The sequence below is a fragment of the Ovis canadensis genome, chromosome 6, assembly GCF_042477335.2.
Source record: "Ovis canadensis isolate MfBH-ARS-UI-01 breed Bighorn chromosome 6, ARS-UI_OviCan_v2, whole genome shotgun sequence".
Classification (NCBI taxonomy): domain Eukaryota; kingdom Metazoa; phylum Chordata; class Mammalia; order Artiodactyla; family Bovidae; genus Ovis; species Ovis canadensis.
The window spans coordinates 56,459,545-56,474,922 of NC_091250.1; the positions used below are offsets into that span (position 1 = coordinate 56,459,545).

At 42.5% G+C, this 15,378-nt stretch overlaps 1 protein-coding gene across 2 annotated transcripts in view; it reads left to right on the forward strand.

Annotated features, from left to right (window-relative positions):
• Nucleotides 1-14,022, forward strand: part of SLIT2 (slit guidance ligand 2) — a 403,235-nt gene extending 389,213 nt beyond the window's left edge. For both annotated transcript variants that reach the window (XM_069593771.1, XM_069593772.1), the window contains 4 exons: nt 3,420-3,574; nt 10,003-10,294; nt 10,508-10,719; nt 12,248-14,022. In XM_069593771.1, coding sequence (XP_069449872.1) covers nt 3,420-3,574; nt 10,003-10,294; nt 10,508-10,719; nt 12,248-12,489 — 901 coding nt within the window. In that variant the 3' untranslated portion in view covers nt 12,490-14,022. The remainder of the gene's footprint in view (nt 1-3,419; nt 3,575-10,002; nt 10,295-10,507; nt 10,720-12,247) is intronic.
• The last annotated feature ends 1,356 nt before the right edge of the window (nt 14,023-15,378 follow it).

Genomic DNA, 15,378 nt, shown 5'->3' on the forward strand with positions numbered 1-15,378 from the left:
AAAAAGACGCTTGCTCCTTGGAAGAAAAGCTACGACCAGCCTAGACAGTGTATTAAAAAACAGAGACATTACGTTGCCAACAAAGACCCATATACTTTGCTGACAAAGGTCCATATAGTCAAAGCTATGATTTTTCCAGTAGTCATGTATGGATATGAGAGTTGGACCATAAAGAACGCTGAGGGCCGAAGAATTGATGGTTTTGAACTGTGGTGTTGGAGAAGACTCTTGAGAATCCCGTGGACTGCAAGGAGATCAAACCAGTCAATTCTAAAGGAAATCAACACTGAATATTTGCTGGAAGTACTGATGCTGAAACTGAAGCTCCAATACTTTGGCTACCTGATGCAAAAAAAACTGACTCATTTGAAAAGACCCTGGTGCTGGGAAAGATTGAAGGCAGGAGGAGAAGGGGACACCAGAGGATGAGATGGTTGGATGGCATCACCAACTCAATGGACATGAGTTTGAGCAAGCTCCAGGAGATGGTGAAGGACAGGGAAGCCTGACGTGCTGCAGTCCATGAAGTCGCAAAGAGCTGGACATGAATGAGCGACTGAACAACAATAGTGCTTGCGTTGTGTGCTTGTGTTATTATATCTCTACCAATCTTTAGTGCCATCTTACAGTCAATGTTAAAAATAAAGCTGAACTAATTTAATTTCCTCTTGAAGAAGATCCTGAAATAGTATCCAATTATTTATATGATGATGGTGATGCAGATGACAATACCAGTGCATACCATTTAACTTTGCACTTTCTATAGGCTAGATGTTTTGCTCTGAATTAAAACAAAACAAAAAAATATTTCACAGGGATAGACCTCAGTTTAACCATAGGAAGGGGGAATATTTGTTAACATTTACTGAAGAGATGACTGAAGTTTATTAGCAATTAAGTAACTTATCTAAAGTTAAACATTTAATAAATTCAAGACCAGAATTCAAATCCAGGTTTATCTGCCTCCAAAATCTGTATGTTTAACTAGTAGTTGCTATTACTATTCAGCATATGCCTTTTGAAGAGTCATATTTAAGATCACTAACAGTTGATATGTAGCTTTATTTATAAAGTATCTTCTTTGTATATTGGACTTTATAGAAGGCTTAGTGGTAAAGAATCTGCTGATCACTAGTGGAGATGAAGGAGACATGGGTTCAATCCCTGGGTCAGGCATATCCCCTGGAGGGGCAAATGGCAACCCACTCCAGTACTGTTGACTGGAGAATTCCATGGACAGAGAAGCCTGGCAGGCTACAGTCCATGGGGTCACAGAGTCAGATGCGAGTGAGCATACCTGTAGTTGGAAATGTAGTGAAATTTGCTCAATCATGTCCCCCATGAACTATACAGTCCATGGAATTCTCTAGGCCAGAATACTGGACTGAGTAGCCTTTCCCTTCTCCAGGGATCAAACCCGGGTCTCCCGCATTGCAGGCGGATTCTTTACCAGCCGAGCCCCAAGGGGAAGCGAGCCTACCTGTATTCCTTGTATATTATCTCCTCTGTTGATTTTAGTGGTGTCATTTGTTGGGATAATTAAATGTATATGGGGCAAGAAAATTGTTTGGCACATCTAACATTTATTTTTTTAAAGATGATATCTGAAACAGGTTATCAAAATCCCCACATATGTGGACACTTTTAACTACTTAAGACCAGAGAACATCAAGTGTTTTCACAGCTGTACATTATGGTTTATATTGTCAAATCACAAAAAACACTTTGGTCTATGCTGGCGAACAGTGGAATATGATTAGACTCCTGTGATAAGAACGAGACAGAAATGTCAATACATGTCTTTCATTATTTTCCAGGCTTGACCTATTTGCAAATTTAAGTATCAGTGCCTGGAAATTTAAGCAATCATTTTGCTTAGGGAGGGCTTCGCTGGTGGCTCAGCGATAAAGAATCCACCTGCCAATGCAGAAGCCACAGGAGACGCAGGTTCAATCTCTGGGTCGGGAAGATCCCCTAGAGGAAGAAGTGGCAACCACTCCAGTATTCTTGCCTGGGGAATCCCATGGACAGAGGAGCCTGGTGGGCTACAGTCCGTGGGGTCTCAAAGAATCAGACACAACTGAGTGCCTGAGCACGCATGCACACTTGCTTGGGGAGTATTAGGTATTCCCAGTCTTCCTATTATATGTTCCCATATTTCCCTTTTTGAACCATTTTTCCAGTCTTTCCAATCAGTATCTCGAATATTTGTTCTTTAATTTTCGCTACCAGTCCTATTTTTTTGTTTGTCCCCTTTTTCATTGGCCCGATATAACACTTGTACTAAAGTAACAGTCACCTTTAAACCTTATAGCACCTCGTTACTAATTGCCCCTAACTTCATTTTTCAGTTGTCATGTTCTGTTTACCTAAAATTCTTAATCTCTTTGTTTTTGTCCATTTTATGTATTTCCATAAGCCCTCTCAAAGTTTCTAGAAGGTGGCAGTAATGATTGTTAGACCTGGCCCTTTAAAGTTATAGAAGAGAAACTGAAGAACCATTATCATCACTAGATTCTCTAGATATGACTCTGTAAGCATTCCAATTAATCTGCTATTCCCACCTCTCCACTGAGCATAATCATCTTCATAGTAATATCATTTGATGGAAAATCTTCTGAAAATTGCAAATAAAATGAGGGTATATTTTCAATTAACAAATTTCAAAAACTACAGTGATCTTACCAAATTGCTTCTTCCTGTATTTATGTGCATGTTTGATTCTGGTAGGTGTTACTGTGTAGTGCTTGAGAGTGCAGCGACCAGTGATCCCCTAACATCAATGCCTAAAGAGTATATTTGGCACAGCGTAGGCTCCTTGTGTTTTGAACACAATTTGGAGTAACAGCAGCTGAAGAAGAAAAACTCTAATAGCATTTAAAATGCATACATTATGTTTTGTAATTTCTGCAAACCGGAAGATTGTGACTAGACAGTAATAAAATGTACTCATTTCCACTTATCCCAGTGGGAGGGCTTTCCTGGTGGCTCAGACGGTAAAGAATCCACCTGCATTGCAGGTGACCTGAGTCCAGTCCCTGGGTCGGGAAGATCCCATGGAGAAGGAAATGGCAACCTACTCCAGTATTCTTGCCTGGAGAATCCCATGGACAGAGGAACCTGGTGGGCTGCAGTCCATGGGGTCACAAAGAGTTGGATACAACTGGTCAGCCAACACTACCCCAATGGGAGAACTTTTGTATTACCTAAGAAAACTTCTGTGTTACATAAGAAATAAAAAAGGATTGTATCTCCCTGAAAGTATTCATTTTAAAATCAGTTACTAATCTTTATTAATGTTAGATAGGAGTATATTTTCCCCAAAAGAACTTGGTCCAGTTTGTTTTGTACCTCCTTTTCTTTAATAAATAGATAATTGGAGAATCAGCTAAGGTATTGTGTTTTGTTTTTTGTTTTAGTGTGGAGACAATCAATGATGGAAATTTTCACATTGTGGAACTACTTGCCCTGGATCAAAGTCTCTCCCTCTCAGTGGATGGAGGGAGCCCCAAAATCATTACCAACTTGTCAAAGCAGTCCACTCTGAATTTTGACTCCCCTCTCTATGTCGGAGGTAAGCCCTTTCTCAAATGTCCTGGATTCCCAAACCCCATGATTCTCATCACAGGTTAATGCTGAAGCTCTTGATACCTGGTGCCATGATCATTGATCAATCATTGATGAACAGCAAGGATAGAAAAGAAGGAGTCCTAGATGGGTGTAAGAGTCTATTTTGTAAAGCTGACCCTGGGTCTAATATGTAGTCGGGTGGAGGACATTAATGTTTCTTTTGTGTCTATCACTTGCTAGTTGATTTGCACATCAGATAATTATTTGATCTGGTGTATGGAAAAAGAAAGCTGGTTATAAGTCAAATCAGACAATGAGAATGATGAGAAAACAAGTTTGATGCAAACTGAGGAGTACATGACCCACCCCAGCTCCCTTAAGGAGGGTAACACTACCAGCTTCAGTCAGATGTCACTATGCTTGAGTGTCTTTACTGTTAGTCAAGACTAACAGTACTGTTAGTCACAAACTCATCTACAGGATAGGAGAGTTAGTAATGAAATCAAGTGAATGAATGAACAAATTAAATTCACAAATTGTATTGGGGCAATGGGAAGTACTTCTGTTGAGCTCAGAGCTTAAGGGGAATGATAAAGAGAGAAGGTTGAAAAGGTGGTTTAGGGCTTGAAAAGACAGAGTGAAGACTATTTTTAAGCAACAAGAAGGCAGATGAGCAAATATAAGGGATGGACAGAGATCTGAAGGAGCACAAAGAAGAAGAACCGCAGTAGGGTAACCTAGCATATTGAAAAGCAGAGACATTACTTCGCCAACAAAGGTCCGTCTAGTCAAGGCTATGGTTCTTCCGGTGGTCATGTATGGATGTGAGAGTTGGATGGTGAAGAAAGCTGAGCACTGAAGAATTAATGCTTTTGAAGTGTGGTGTTGGAGAAGACTCTTGAGAGTCCCTTGGACTGCAAGGAGATCCAACCAGTCCATTCTGAAGGAGATCAGCCCTGGGTGTTCTTTGGAAGGAATGATGCTAAAGCTGAAAGTCCAGTACTTTGGCCACCTCATGAGAAGAGTTGACTCATTGGAAAAGACTCTGATGCTGGGAGGGATTGGAGGCAGGAGGAAAACGGGACGCCAGAGGATGAGATGGCTGGATGGCATCACCGACTCAATGGACTTGAGTTTGAGTGAACTCCAGGAGTTGGTGATGGACAGGGAGGCCTGGCGTGCTGCGATTCACGGGGTTGCAAAGAGTCGGACATGACTGAGCAACTGAACTGAACTGAACTGAGAGAATCCTTGTACTCTTGCGTAAATCTGGAGGAGTAGATATAACCTGGAGATAGAATTTCAAATTTCAAGCAAATGAGTAAGAAAGCATATGATGGTGAATTGAGTTGCATCAAATTAAATTACATTGAACTGAGATGAATTGACTGATGAAATCAACTCATTTTACAGATAAATAAGCCAAAGTTTCTGAATGGGTCAATGTAACCAATTTTTTCACCATGACAGGTATTTTAAACTTTACATCAATTATTTTCACAAGAACAACCTGGGGATGCTACATATTTTTACCAACCCCTCAAAGCCTTCCCTAAAAGCAATTTTGAAAAATTTCTGAAATTCCAGAGCACCTCTGATTTTAATAATTTTAGCAGTAGACAATCTGAACACTCCTATAGAATTTCAGGTTTTTTTAAAGTAGTTAAAAGTTTTTGGTACAATTCTGTAAAGATTTATTGAGCACCTCCTGTAAGCTGAGAACTAAGTTAATAGAGGCATAAAGAATATAAAACTGAAAAAAAATCATCCCTTCTGTACCCAGGGGAGTGGAGAAGACAGTCACATCCTCAAGAAACCATAATGCATTGTAATAAAAGTATCTTATAGAAAGTCTGGGCAGCAAGATGACTGATCTGTTTGCTTCATGGGAATCACACTATGGGATTCATTAACAGGCAAGAGCCTCCATTGTTGCCTGTGGTTGGAGAGAAAAGAAATTGTATTTGCTAAGCATCTGCTGTGTTCTCAGCATAATGCTTCTTTTACAGTCTTACCCCCAGAGAATGTAGGAAGTAGGTATGATTTTTTGTTTTATAATCGCTAAGGGATTATCTCAGGGACTCCTAGAACATGTCCAAGTTCACAAAGCTATGAAGCTATGATAGAGACCTCGTTTGAGTTCAGGCCTGTCTGCACCCAAAGCCACCTGCATTGACATTCACTTCTTACACAATCTAACTTCTGTGGCTTTTGGTTTGTTTCCGGACTTGTCCTTCACCAGATTTTTTTACACTTTCATTAGAGATCATTTCACTGAGTGTTCTAAGACCCCTTTAAAATGTGGTTACAAAAATAAATAAGTATGGAATGGGAGTGCTTGGGCCAGAAGCTTGATGATGCAGTGGTTAGGATTGTGCTTCCATTGCAGAGGGTATGGATTTGACCCCTGGTTGGAGAACTAAGATCCCACATGCCACATGGCATGGCCAATAAGTAAGTAAGTAAAGAAGGCAGAGCACCAAAGAATTGATGCTTTCAAACTGTCGTGCTGGAGAAGACTCTTGAGAGTCCTTTGGACAGCAAGGAGATCAAACTAGTCAATCCTAAAGGAAGTCAGCACTGAATATTCATTGGTAGGACTGATGCTGAAGCTGAAGCTCAATACTCTGGCCACCTGATGTGAAGAGCTGACTCACTGCAAAAAGACCCTGATGCTGGGAAAGACTGAGGGCAGGAGGAGAAGGAGAAGACAGAGGACAAGATGGTCAGATGGCATCACCGACTCAATGGACATGAGTTTGAGCAAACTCCAGGAGATAGTGAAGGACAGGGAAGCCTGGCGTGCTGCTGTTCATGGGGTCACAAAGAGTCGGACATTACTTAGTGACTAAACAACAAAGAAAGTAAATAAATAGAATTCCATGTTTTTAAAAAAGAACATTTTTCAAAAGGGGGAAAGAAGAGTTTTTAGTCAGCATTCCCAAAGCCTTTTACTCTGTGGATCACAATAATCTGTGAACAATTCTGAAAAAGATGGGAATACCAGACCACCTGACCTGCCTCTTGAGAAACCTGTATGCAGGTCAGGAAGCAACAGTTAGAACTGGACATGGAACAACAGACTGGATCCAAATTGGAAAAGGAGTACGTCAAGGCTGTATACTGTCACCTTGCTTATTTAACTTACATGCAGAGTACATCATGAGAAACTCTGGGCTGGAAGAAGCACAAGCTGGAATCAAGATTGCCGGAAGAAATATCAATCACGTCACATATGCAGATGACACCACCCTTATGGCAGAAAGTGAAGAGGAACTAAAAAGCCTCTTGATGAAAGTGAAAGAGGAGAGCGAAAAAGTTGGCTTAAAGCTCAGCATTCAGAAAACAAAGATCATGGCATCTGGTCCCATCACTTCATGGGAAATAGATGGGGAAACAGTGGAAACAGTGTCAGACTTTATTTTTGGGGGGCTGCAAAATCGCTGCAGATGGTGACTGCCACCATGAAATTAAAAGACACTTACTCCTTGGAAGGAAAGTTATGACCAACCTAGATAGCATATTGAAAAACAGAGACATTACTTTGCCAACAAAGGTCCGTCTAGTCAAGGTTATGGTTTTTCCAGTGGTCATGTATGGATGTGAGAGTTAGATGGTGAAGAAAGCTGAGTGCCGAAGAATTGATGCTTTTGAACTGTGGTGTTGGAGAAGACTCTTGAGAGTCCCTTGGACTGCAAGGAGATCCAACCAGTCCATCCTAAAGGAGATCAGCCCTGGGTGTTCTTTGGAAGGAATGATGCTAAAGCTGAAACTCCAGTACTTTGGCCACCTCATGCGAAGAGTTGACTCATTGGAAAAGACTCTAATGCTGGGAGGGATTGGGGGCAGGAGGAGAAGGGGATGAAAGAGGATGAGATGGCTGGATGGCATCACTGACTCAATGGACATGAGTCTGAGTGAACTCTGGGAGTTGGTGATGGACAGGGAGGCCTGGTGTGCTGCGATTCATGAGGTTGCAAAGAGTCGGACATGACTGAGTGACTGAACTGAGCTGATTCCTTTCCTGAAAATGGAACATTCTGTCCTTTTGACCCCACTCTAGGAAACAATCTAGTTACTGAGGCCAGACAGGCACACTAAAAACCCAAACTCACAACTTTCAATCCACGACACCTAATTCAGTACCTGTTGAAGTGTGACCCGGCCCATTTTCATCAGATTCACCTGAGCTATATGTTTACATTTCTTTGCCCACCCCTTCCTTCTGGGTCAGAATCTCAGGTGGGAAAAGAAGGGGGCCTGGGAAGCCTCCTTCTGAACAGCACCCCCTTTGGTGTGTCTTAGGTATTTCAAGCTGGGAAACAGGTGGTACGTCTATGGGCATTACAGATGAGAAAACTGAACCCCAGGAGAGAAGAAATGACTGGCCCAAATGCACACAGTCCAAAAATACAGGCTTTGACCTCTAGCCTAGTGGTTTTGTATAAGTCACTGTCTGACTTTTGTGCCTGCTAGACCTCGAATGGTTCTCCTTTGAATGGGAGAGAAGATGCTACCCAGAGGGTAGGACCAACCAAGTTTGTTGGTCTATAACCAACAAACCTTCTAGAGAGTGAGAGCCATGGTCTTTCCAGCTTCAGGACCCCAGCCAGTAACTCAGAGTCGAGTGCAGGGGAGAATGTCAGCTGCTCTGAAGACCTTGGCTCCATCCCCTCCCCAACTGCCTCATGTAGGATCCCATTCAGGAACTATTTCAGGGTCTGGCTTAGGTCATGGAAAGATTCCTCAGCTTTAACAAATGAGGGTTACCAGATGACTGTCACTAGTGGGATATATATGTGTGTATATATGTGTGTATGTATATATTTATGTGTGTATATAATTTGTATGTGTTTGTGTGTGTGTATATATATATATCCCCTGGAGAGGGGCATGGCAACCCACTCCAGTACTCTTGCCTGGGGAAATCCTATGGACAGAGAAGACTAGCAGGCTACAGTCCATGCGGTCGCAAAGAGTTGGACACGACGGAAGCAACTTAGCACGCTACACATATATATGTGTGTATGTGTGGTGTGTGTGTGTGTGTATATATATATATATATATATATATATATATATATATACATATATATGGGGCTTCCCTGGTAGCTCAGCTGGTAAAGAATCGGCCTGCATTGCAGGAGACCCCAGTTCGATTCCTCGGTTGGGGAGATCCCCTGGAGGAAGGCTAGGCTACTCACTCCAGTATCCTTGCCTGGAGAATCCCATGGACAGAGGAGCCTGGTGGACCACAGTCCATGGGGTTACAAAGAGTCAGACACACTGAGCGACTAAGCACTTACACACACACACACACACACACACACAAACACACAAGATTGCAAATTCTGGTTTTGGAAGAATTTCTTTTATAGCCCCAATTTCTTGGAATATGAATGTTTCACCCAATTAGCAAGGGAATAAATAAGATGTGAATGAAGTGCTATCCTGATAGGAAGCAGGGTGAGTTTTTCTGGCAATGACATCTGTGGCTGAGCTTGGGATGTTGCCAGTGTTGCGCTGGACTAGTTGCCAGCTTGAAATTTGTCAGGACTGGGGCAAATGGTCCTTGTGAACCTCAGCTCTCATCCTCTGAAAATCAACGGGCTGAACTATGGCCTGAGATTAGGGAAGTTTGTCTTATCAGCCTAATTCTAACCTAGTCTTACTAGTGACATTGAGCATGCCCTCTGAGCTCTCTGGGCCCTGGGGTTGGTCAGGGAATAAAAACTACTTTGTGAAACTCTAGGCTTCAGGGGTGTGTGTCCAGGTTTGGAGTTGGGTGTGGAGGTAAAGGAGCAGGAATCCCTTTCCCATTCCCACTTACTTTTAAGTACAGTGATCCAAATTTAGATTTTATAGATTGGGGGCAGGAGGAGAAGGGGACGACAGAGGATGAGATGGTTGGATGGCATAACCGACTCGATGGACATAGTTTGAGTGAACTCCGGGAGTTGGTGATGGATGGGGAGGCCTGGCATGCTGCAGTTCATGAGGTTGCAAAGAGTCGGACACAACTTAGTGACTGAACTGAAGGTTTTTAAAAACCAAATGTTAAAAATTAAAAATGGACTGCCAGTGAACCTAGGGTCTTTATTCTAGTTGTGCATTAGAATTGCCTAGAGCATCTTCCAAAATATAAAAACGAAGAAACATACATCCCTTCTCCCTCCCCCACTCCACCCAGGTAATCTGATCAAATCAGTCTGAGCTGAGGTCCCAAGCATCAGTATTTCTTCAAAGATCTGGTGTGATTCTGATGTGCACCCTGGTTGAGAACCGCAGGACAGGATGTTTGATCTGTCTGGTTCTCCTAAAGAAGAGTTGTACAGACTGCTCCCATCCCACTGGAAGAGCTAAGAGGGTCCGGGTGGCCCCTGGCTGAGGAACCCCGGGGAACCTGGCTTCTGACTTGGTGTCCCTCCCCAGGCATGCCCGGGAAGAACAACGTGGCTGCAGCTCTGCGCCAGGCCCCTGGGCAGAATGGCACCAGCTTCCACGGTTGTATCCGGAACCTTTACATCAACAGCGAACTTCAGGACTTCCGGAAGGTGCCCATGCAGACCGGCATCCTGCCCGGCTGTGAACCATGCCACAAGAAGGTGTGTGCCCATGGCACATGCCAGCCCAGCAGCCAGGCCGGCTTCACCTGCGAGTGCGAGGAAGGATGGACAGGGCCCCTCTGTGATCAGAGGACCAATGACCCCTGTCTTGGAAATAAGTGAGTTTGGGCTGCTTGGGAGTTAAACCCACACTCTCCAACCCTGAAACCCATACTGAAGAAGGGAAAGAAGGAAAGGGGGAAGGGATAGAGGGGAGAGACAGCAGTCAGTCCATTAGCACCGTCTCCCTGATATTCCCTCCACCACCGCGCCTCCGTTCCTATCCTCCCTGCCTAACGCACTTCCATCCTTGCATTCCTCCCCCTCTGTAGATGCGTCCATGGCACCTGCCTGCCCATCAATGCGTTCTCCTACAGCTGCAAGTGCCTAGAGGGCCATGGGGGCGTCCTCTGTGATGAAGAGGAGGATCTGTTTAACCCGTGCCAGGCGATCAAGTGCAAGCATGGGAAATGCAGGCTCTCAGGACTGGGGCAGCCCTACTGTGAATGCAGCAGTGGCTATACCGGGGACAGCTGTGATCGAGGTAAGCCGAGCCAGCTGGGCCCCTCCCTCTCTCTTGGCAGAGCAAGAGGGGCCGTCAGCTTTGAAAAGAGAGAAAGGGAGACACACAGAGAGGAGAGTGACTTGAGAAATGCCAGCTCTTTGCACTATTTGCAGTTGCTCTTATTGATTTACTTTCTAGTGTAAGGCAGGCGCAGATATGGAAGGTACTAAACCTCCGTGGCAGGCTTCCCTTGGGGCTCAGCTGGTAAAGAATCTGCCTGCAATGAGGGAGACCTGGGTTCGATCCCTGGGTTGGGAAGATTCCCATGGAGAAGGGAAAGGCTACTCACTCCAGTATTCTGGCCTGAAGAATTCCATGGACTGTATAGTGCATGGGATCACAAAGAGTCAGACACGACTGAGTGACTTTCACTTTCACTGTCAAACCTCCGTGGCAGAATTTTACACGGACTTAACATGTCTTCCCATGTTGTGACTTGCTATGAAAATACTCCTTTTTCTGTTATGCAGAAGCTCATTTCCTTCAGTCCTTCTTACCTTTGGGCTTCCCAGTGGCTCAGATGGTAAAAAATCTGCCTGCAATGCTGGAGATCCAGGTTCGATCCCTGGGTCAGGAAGGTTCTCTGGAGAAGGAGATGGCAATCCACTCCAATATTCTTGCCTGGAGAATCCCATGAACAGAGAAGCCTGGTGGGCTACAGTCCATGGGGTCGCAAAGAGTTGGACATGACTGAGCGACTAACACTTTCACTTTTCTTATCTTCATCTGCTGTTCTCATCTGCATAGATCACTCATTCATCTCTGGCACAGAAAAGAAGGTGCTAATAATTCTAACTTTAGGACAAAATCACCTTTGACCTTAGCATTAACTGATTGAAGATAGCAAATTATGCAGGAGAGAGGGACAGAAATGGGCCAACATGTCAACCCACGTACTTCCTTCTCCTGTGTCTGCATGATCAGGATGTGCTTCACCTCCAGCTCGCAGAGATTTTGTTGTGCGGATAGGGGTGATGAGATGAAAGGAACGTGCCCATGGAGGCTTCTAGCAGATGGCTCTTTTTGAACTAGTTCGTACTCGGGTGATTTATGAAGTTAGTGGAATGTTACTTGTATTAAGTAACAGATTGAATGGTATTAAACTCGAGATCTAATAAATTAAATTGCATACTCTGAAATGGTGCCCTGTAGTAAGCAAAACCAGCTGTTAGTAGTATAAAAACAGAAGATGTATATTTTTGATATATAAAAGAGAAGATTTAGGAATCCAATTTTCTTGTCGGTCCAAAAGCATAGTATTTTTATAGTCCACATATAGAATATTCACTTGCTCAAAATAAAGGCCAAGAAGAAGTCTTCTGCAAAGAACAGAGCAGACTGTGCCACCAGCCTGTAATAGCAAATTTGAGCAAAATGCTGAAAATAGCCCTTACAAACCGGAAGCCAAAGTAGCATCTCCCTACTTTTAGAGCAGTAGATTCATAGCCACTTTGCACAACTTACAGCTACTGCCCTTACACTGCCTGTGCTTTTTGTTCTTTTCTAGAAATCTCTTGTCGAGGGGAACGGATAAGAGATTATTACCAAAAGCAGCAGGGCTACGCCGCTTGCCAGACGACCAAGAAGGTGTCTCGGTTGGAATGCAGAGGGGGCTGTGCAGGCGGGCAGTGCTGCGGACCTCTGAGGAGCAAGCGAAGGAAATACTCTTTCGAATGCACTGATGGGTCCTCGTTTGTGGACGAGGTGGAGAAGGTGGTCAAGTGTGGCTGTACCCGCTGCACCTCCTAAACGCATCCCTGGCAGCTTTGGTCTTTGGAAAATGTTGTCTACTTCTTGACCCTGTTGGACTCATGAATGCTTCATAGTGGAAATATTTGAAATATATTGTAAAATACAGAACAGACTTATTTTTATTATGAGAATGAAGACTTTTTTCTGCATTTAGAAAAAAAAAGAAATGCTTGAACTAAAGCTTCCCCAATGCTGGAGAAGTATAAAGAATGATACACCTGGAGGCATTAGAACAATGATGCGAACCATGATAACTTGGATTCAGCCTTTAATTTGCTGGAGACCAGCAGAAGCACATACCCAAGAGAGAGACAAGGTTCTCTCTGCTGATGAGAAGTTGCCCAGAGCATAACTCTCTGCGCCCTGGTTCTCATCTACATGGTTCATAAGGAAGGACAGACCAAGCACATGTGTGTGAGTGAGGGTGCAAGGCAGATGAATGGAACTCCAGAATTCACAGCCAGAATGAATGGATGAGAAATATTTTATGCAAAACATAAGGTATCCTGAAGACCGGGGTTCCATTCATGAGAGGAGATGAGAGTGCTAAAATAAATTTTATCTTCTTTTTAAACGTCAGCATGTTAGCAGGAGAAGCACACAAAAGTGTTTATCTACCGTTTTCCAGTATTAATTTTTTGTAATATAAATGACAAAGGAGATGATAAAGAACCAATAGATTATTGATAAATAAATTAGTAATAATATGAATTTTTGTTTCTATGAGTTCTAAACAGCCCTATACAGTATTCGGTTTCAATGAGAAATATTTATTGTATCAAAGTACATTGTACTTAACATTTTAGGCCATCCTTTTGCTGTTTCTCGATGCTTTAATATATATTAATTTATAATTGTCCTGATATTTTTGTACATTTTTCAAACTTAAAAATCAGGATTCTTTTGTGGGTTTTTTTTTCCTTGGCAATAGTACTAACATAGGGTGTTATCTTGGGATAAATGTGTGTTGATCTGTTTGTTTACCTTGACATCTGACCACTGGTGTCACTGACCTACTGGCCTCATTCAGGACACCTGCAGAGGGTATGTAAAGTCTATGCGTGAGACGCTCACTGTACAGAAAGAAGCACCCCTCTGCAGCATGTCCTCACAGAACAGAAATGGTGTGTAGAAATCGACACTAGAAAAGTAGATCTTTTACAAATTAATATTTTCCTTGACCTTTTTTTGCCCTTTTACCGTGGTTGGGGAGGGGAGAGAAAAGGCTGTAATGTCAAGAACTGTGATTTTTTTTTCACAAACAATAAAGCTCCTTTATGACTTTAATGTTCCCATGTTAACATGTTTGCTGCTAAATTACAGTGTAGAATTAATAGAATTTATAGTGGACTGTGCTCTTCCCTCGTTAAAATCCCAGGGTACCTTGTAAAGTTGCAGATGTTTCTTTCCAAAAACTTTTTTTTACAAAGAAAACTAGACGTACATGTATAATTCAGTGTGCTTTGTCTTTCTCCAGACTAATATCAGTTACACTACTGATGTATGTAAATTAAACAGATATTTACTTCATCTTCAGTTTGTTGGTTTTCTTAGAAACTGCATGCTATTTAGAGCTCCTTCCTTAAGAATGTCTTAATCAAGGTGATACCAGGAGAACAGGGAAGGAAACTTGTACCTCTTTGTTGCCAGAAATTGGTTTGAGATTAGCATATTGTCACATCTTGGGGTTTGGGGCGGCCACATGAAAGAGATGGAGGGCAGAACACATTCTTGGCTAATAAAAAAAAAGTGCATATTCAATTCATTTCTTCCCCCCAGATATTATAAAATGAAATCTAACTAAACCAAAATGGGACTTTGTTTCTGTTGTTCTTTTCCCCACAGTTAGAACCAAAATGGAAAACTTTTGAAAAGACAAAGAGAACCTTTCTCCAGAGGTGCTCTCAGGCAAGCGTTGGTCATATCAATATATACCATCCAGACCAGGGAAGTAACACTGACTGAGTAATATTAACCCTCACCCATCAGGAGTTCTTTGGTTCCCTGCAAGAAAATCTAGTCTTTTTTTCATCAAGCCATGCCACACATGGGATCTTATTTGCCTTGCCAGGGATTGAACCTGCGCCCCTTGCATTGGAAGCATAGAGTCTTAACCCCTGGACCACCAGGGAAGTCCCCTGTAGGAAAATCATGTGTATGTGAGCTTGCATTGATGAGCGCACCGCACACACACAGACACACACACAAACACATACTCCACCTCTTTCACAGACACGAATGTCTAATTTTTCACTATTCTTTAAAATGTCTGCATTTTAATTATATAAATATTATATAGTCCTTATAAAACTTTTATAGTATTTATTCTGGCCGGTTGCTTGGTTGCTTCTCTTTGCAAAGATTTGTGTTATCTTAATAGTCATTGTTTTCTAAGGGCTTATTATACGGCAGGTGCTATACAAAGGACTTTACGTGAAATATCTCATTCATGTCCCAGGACAAACCTGTGAGTTTTTATGCTCCTTGTTCTCTGCAGGCATAAACAGCTCAAAAATGGGGGAACTGAATTTCAGCCTCTCAGACCGCACATGCTTTGTGTTCAAGAGATAAGAGGCAGCAGCTCAGTAATTGCTACCCTTTCTACTAAGGGACTTTAAAGCCTTGGTGCCTTATTTCCACAGCCCAATTATTCTCTGTACTAATTATGTCAATTTAAGTAATCTACATTATACTGTTTTTGTTGTTTTTTAAGCAAAAAAGTTGAAATATTAGCTGTTTCCAGAATGTTATCCTTTCTCCTTCTTTCTTATAAAGACACAAAATATAATTATGTTTGCTGGAAACTGGGTTGATTCAGCAAGTTTCTTAGGGGATTATTTGCCTCATGATGCAACTGCTTTCTACAAGAGCTCTTCTTTGAGGAAA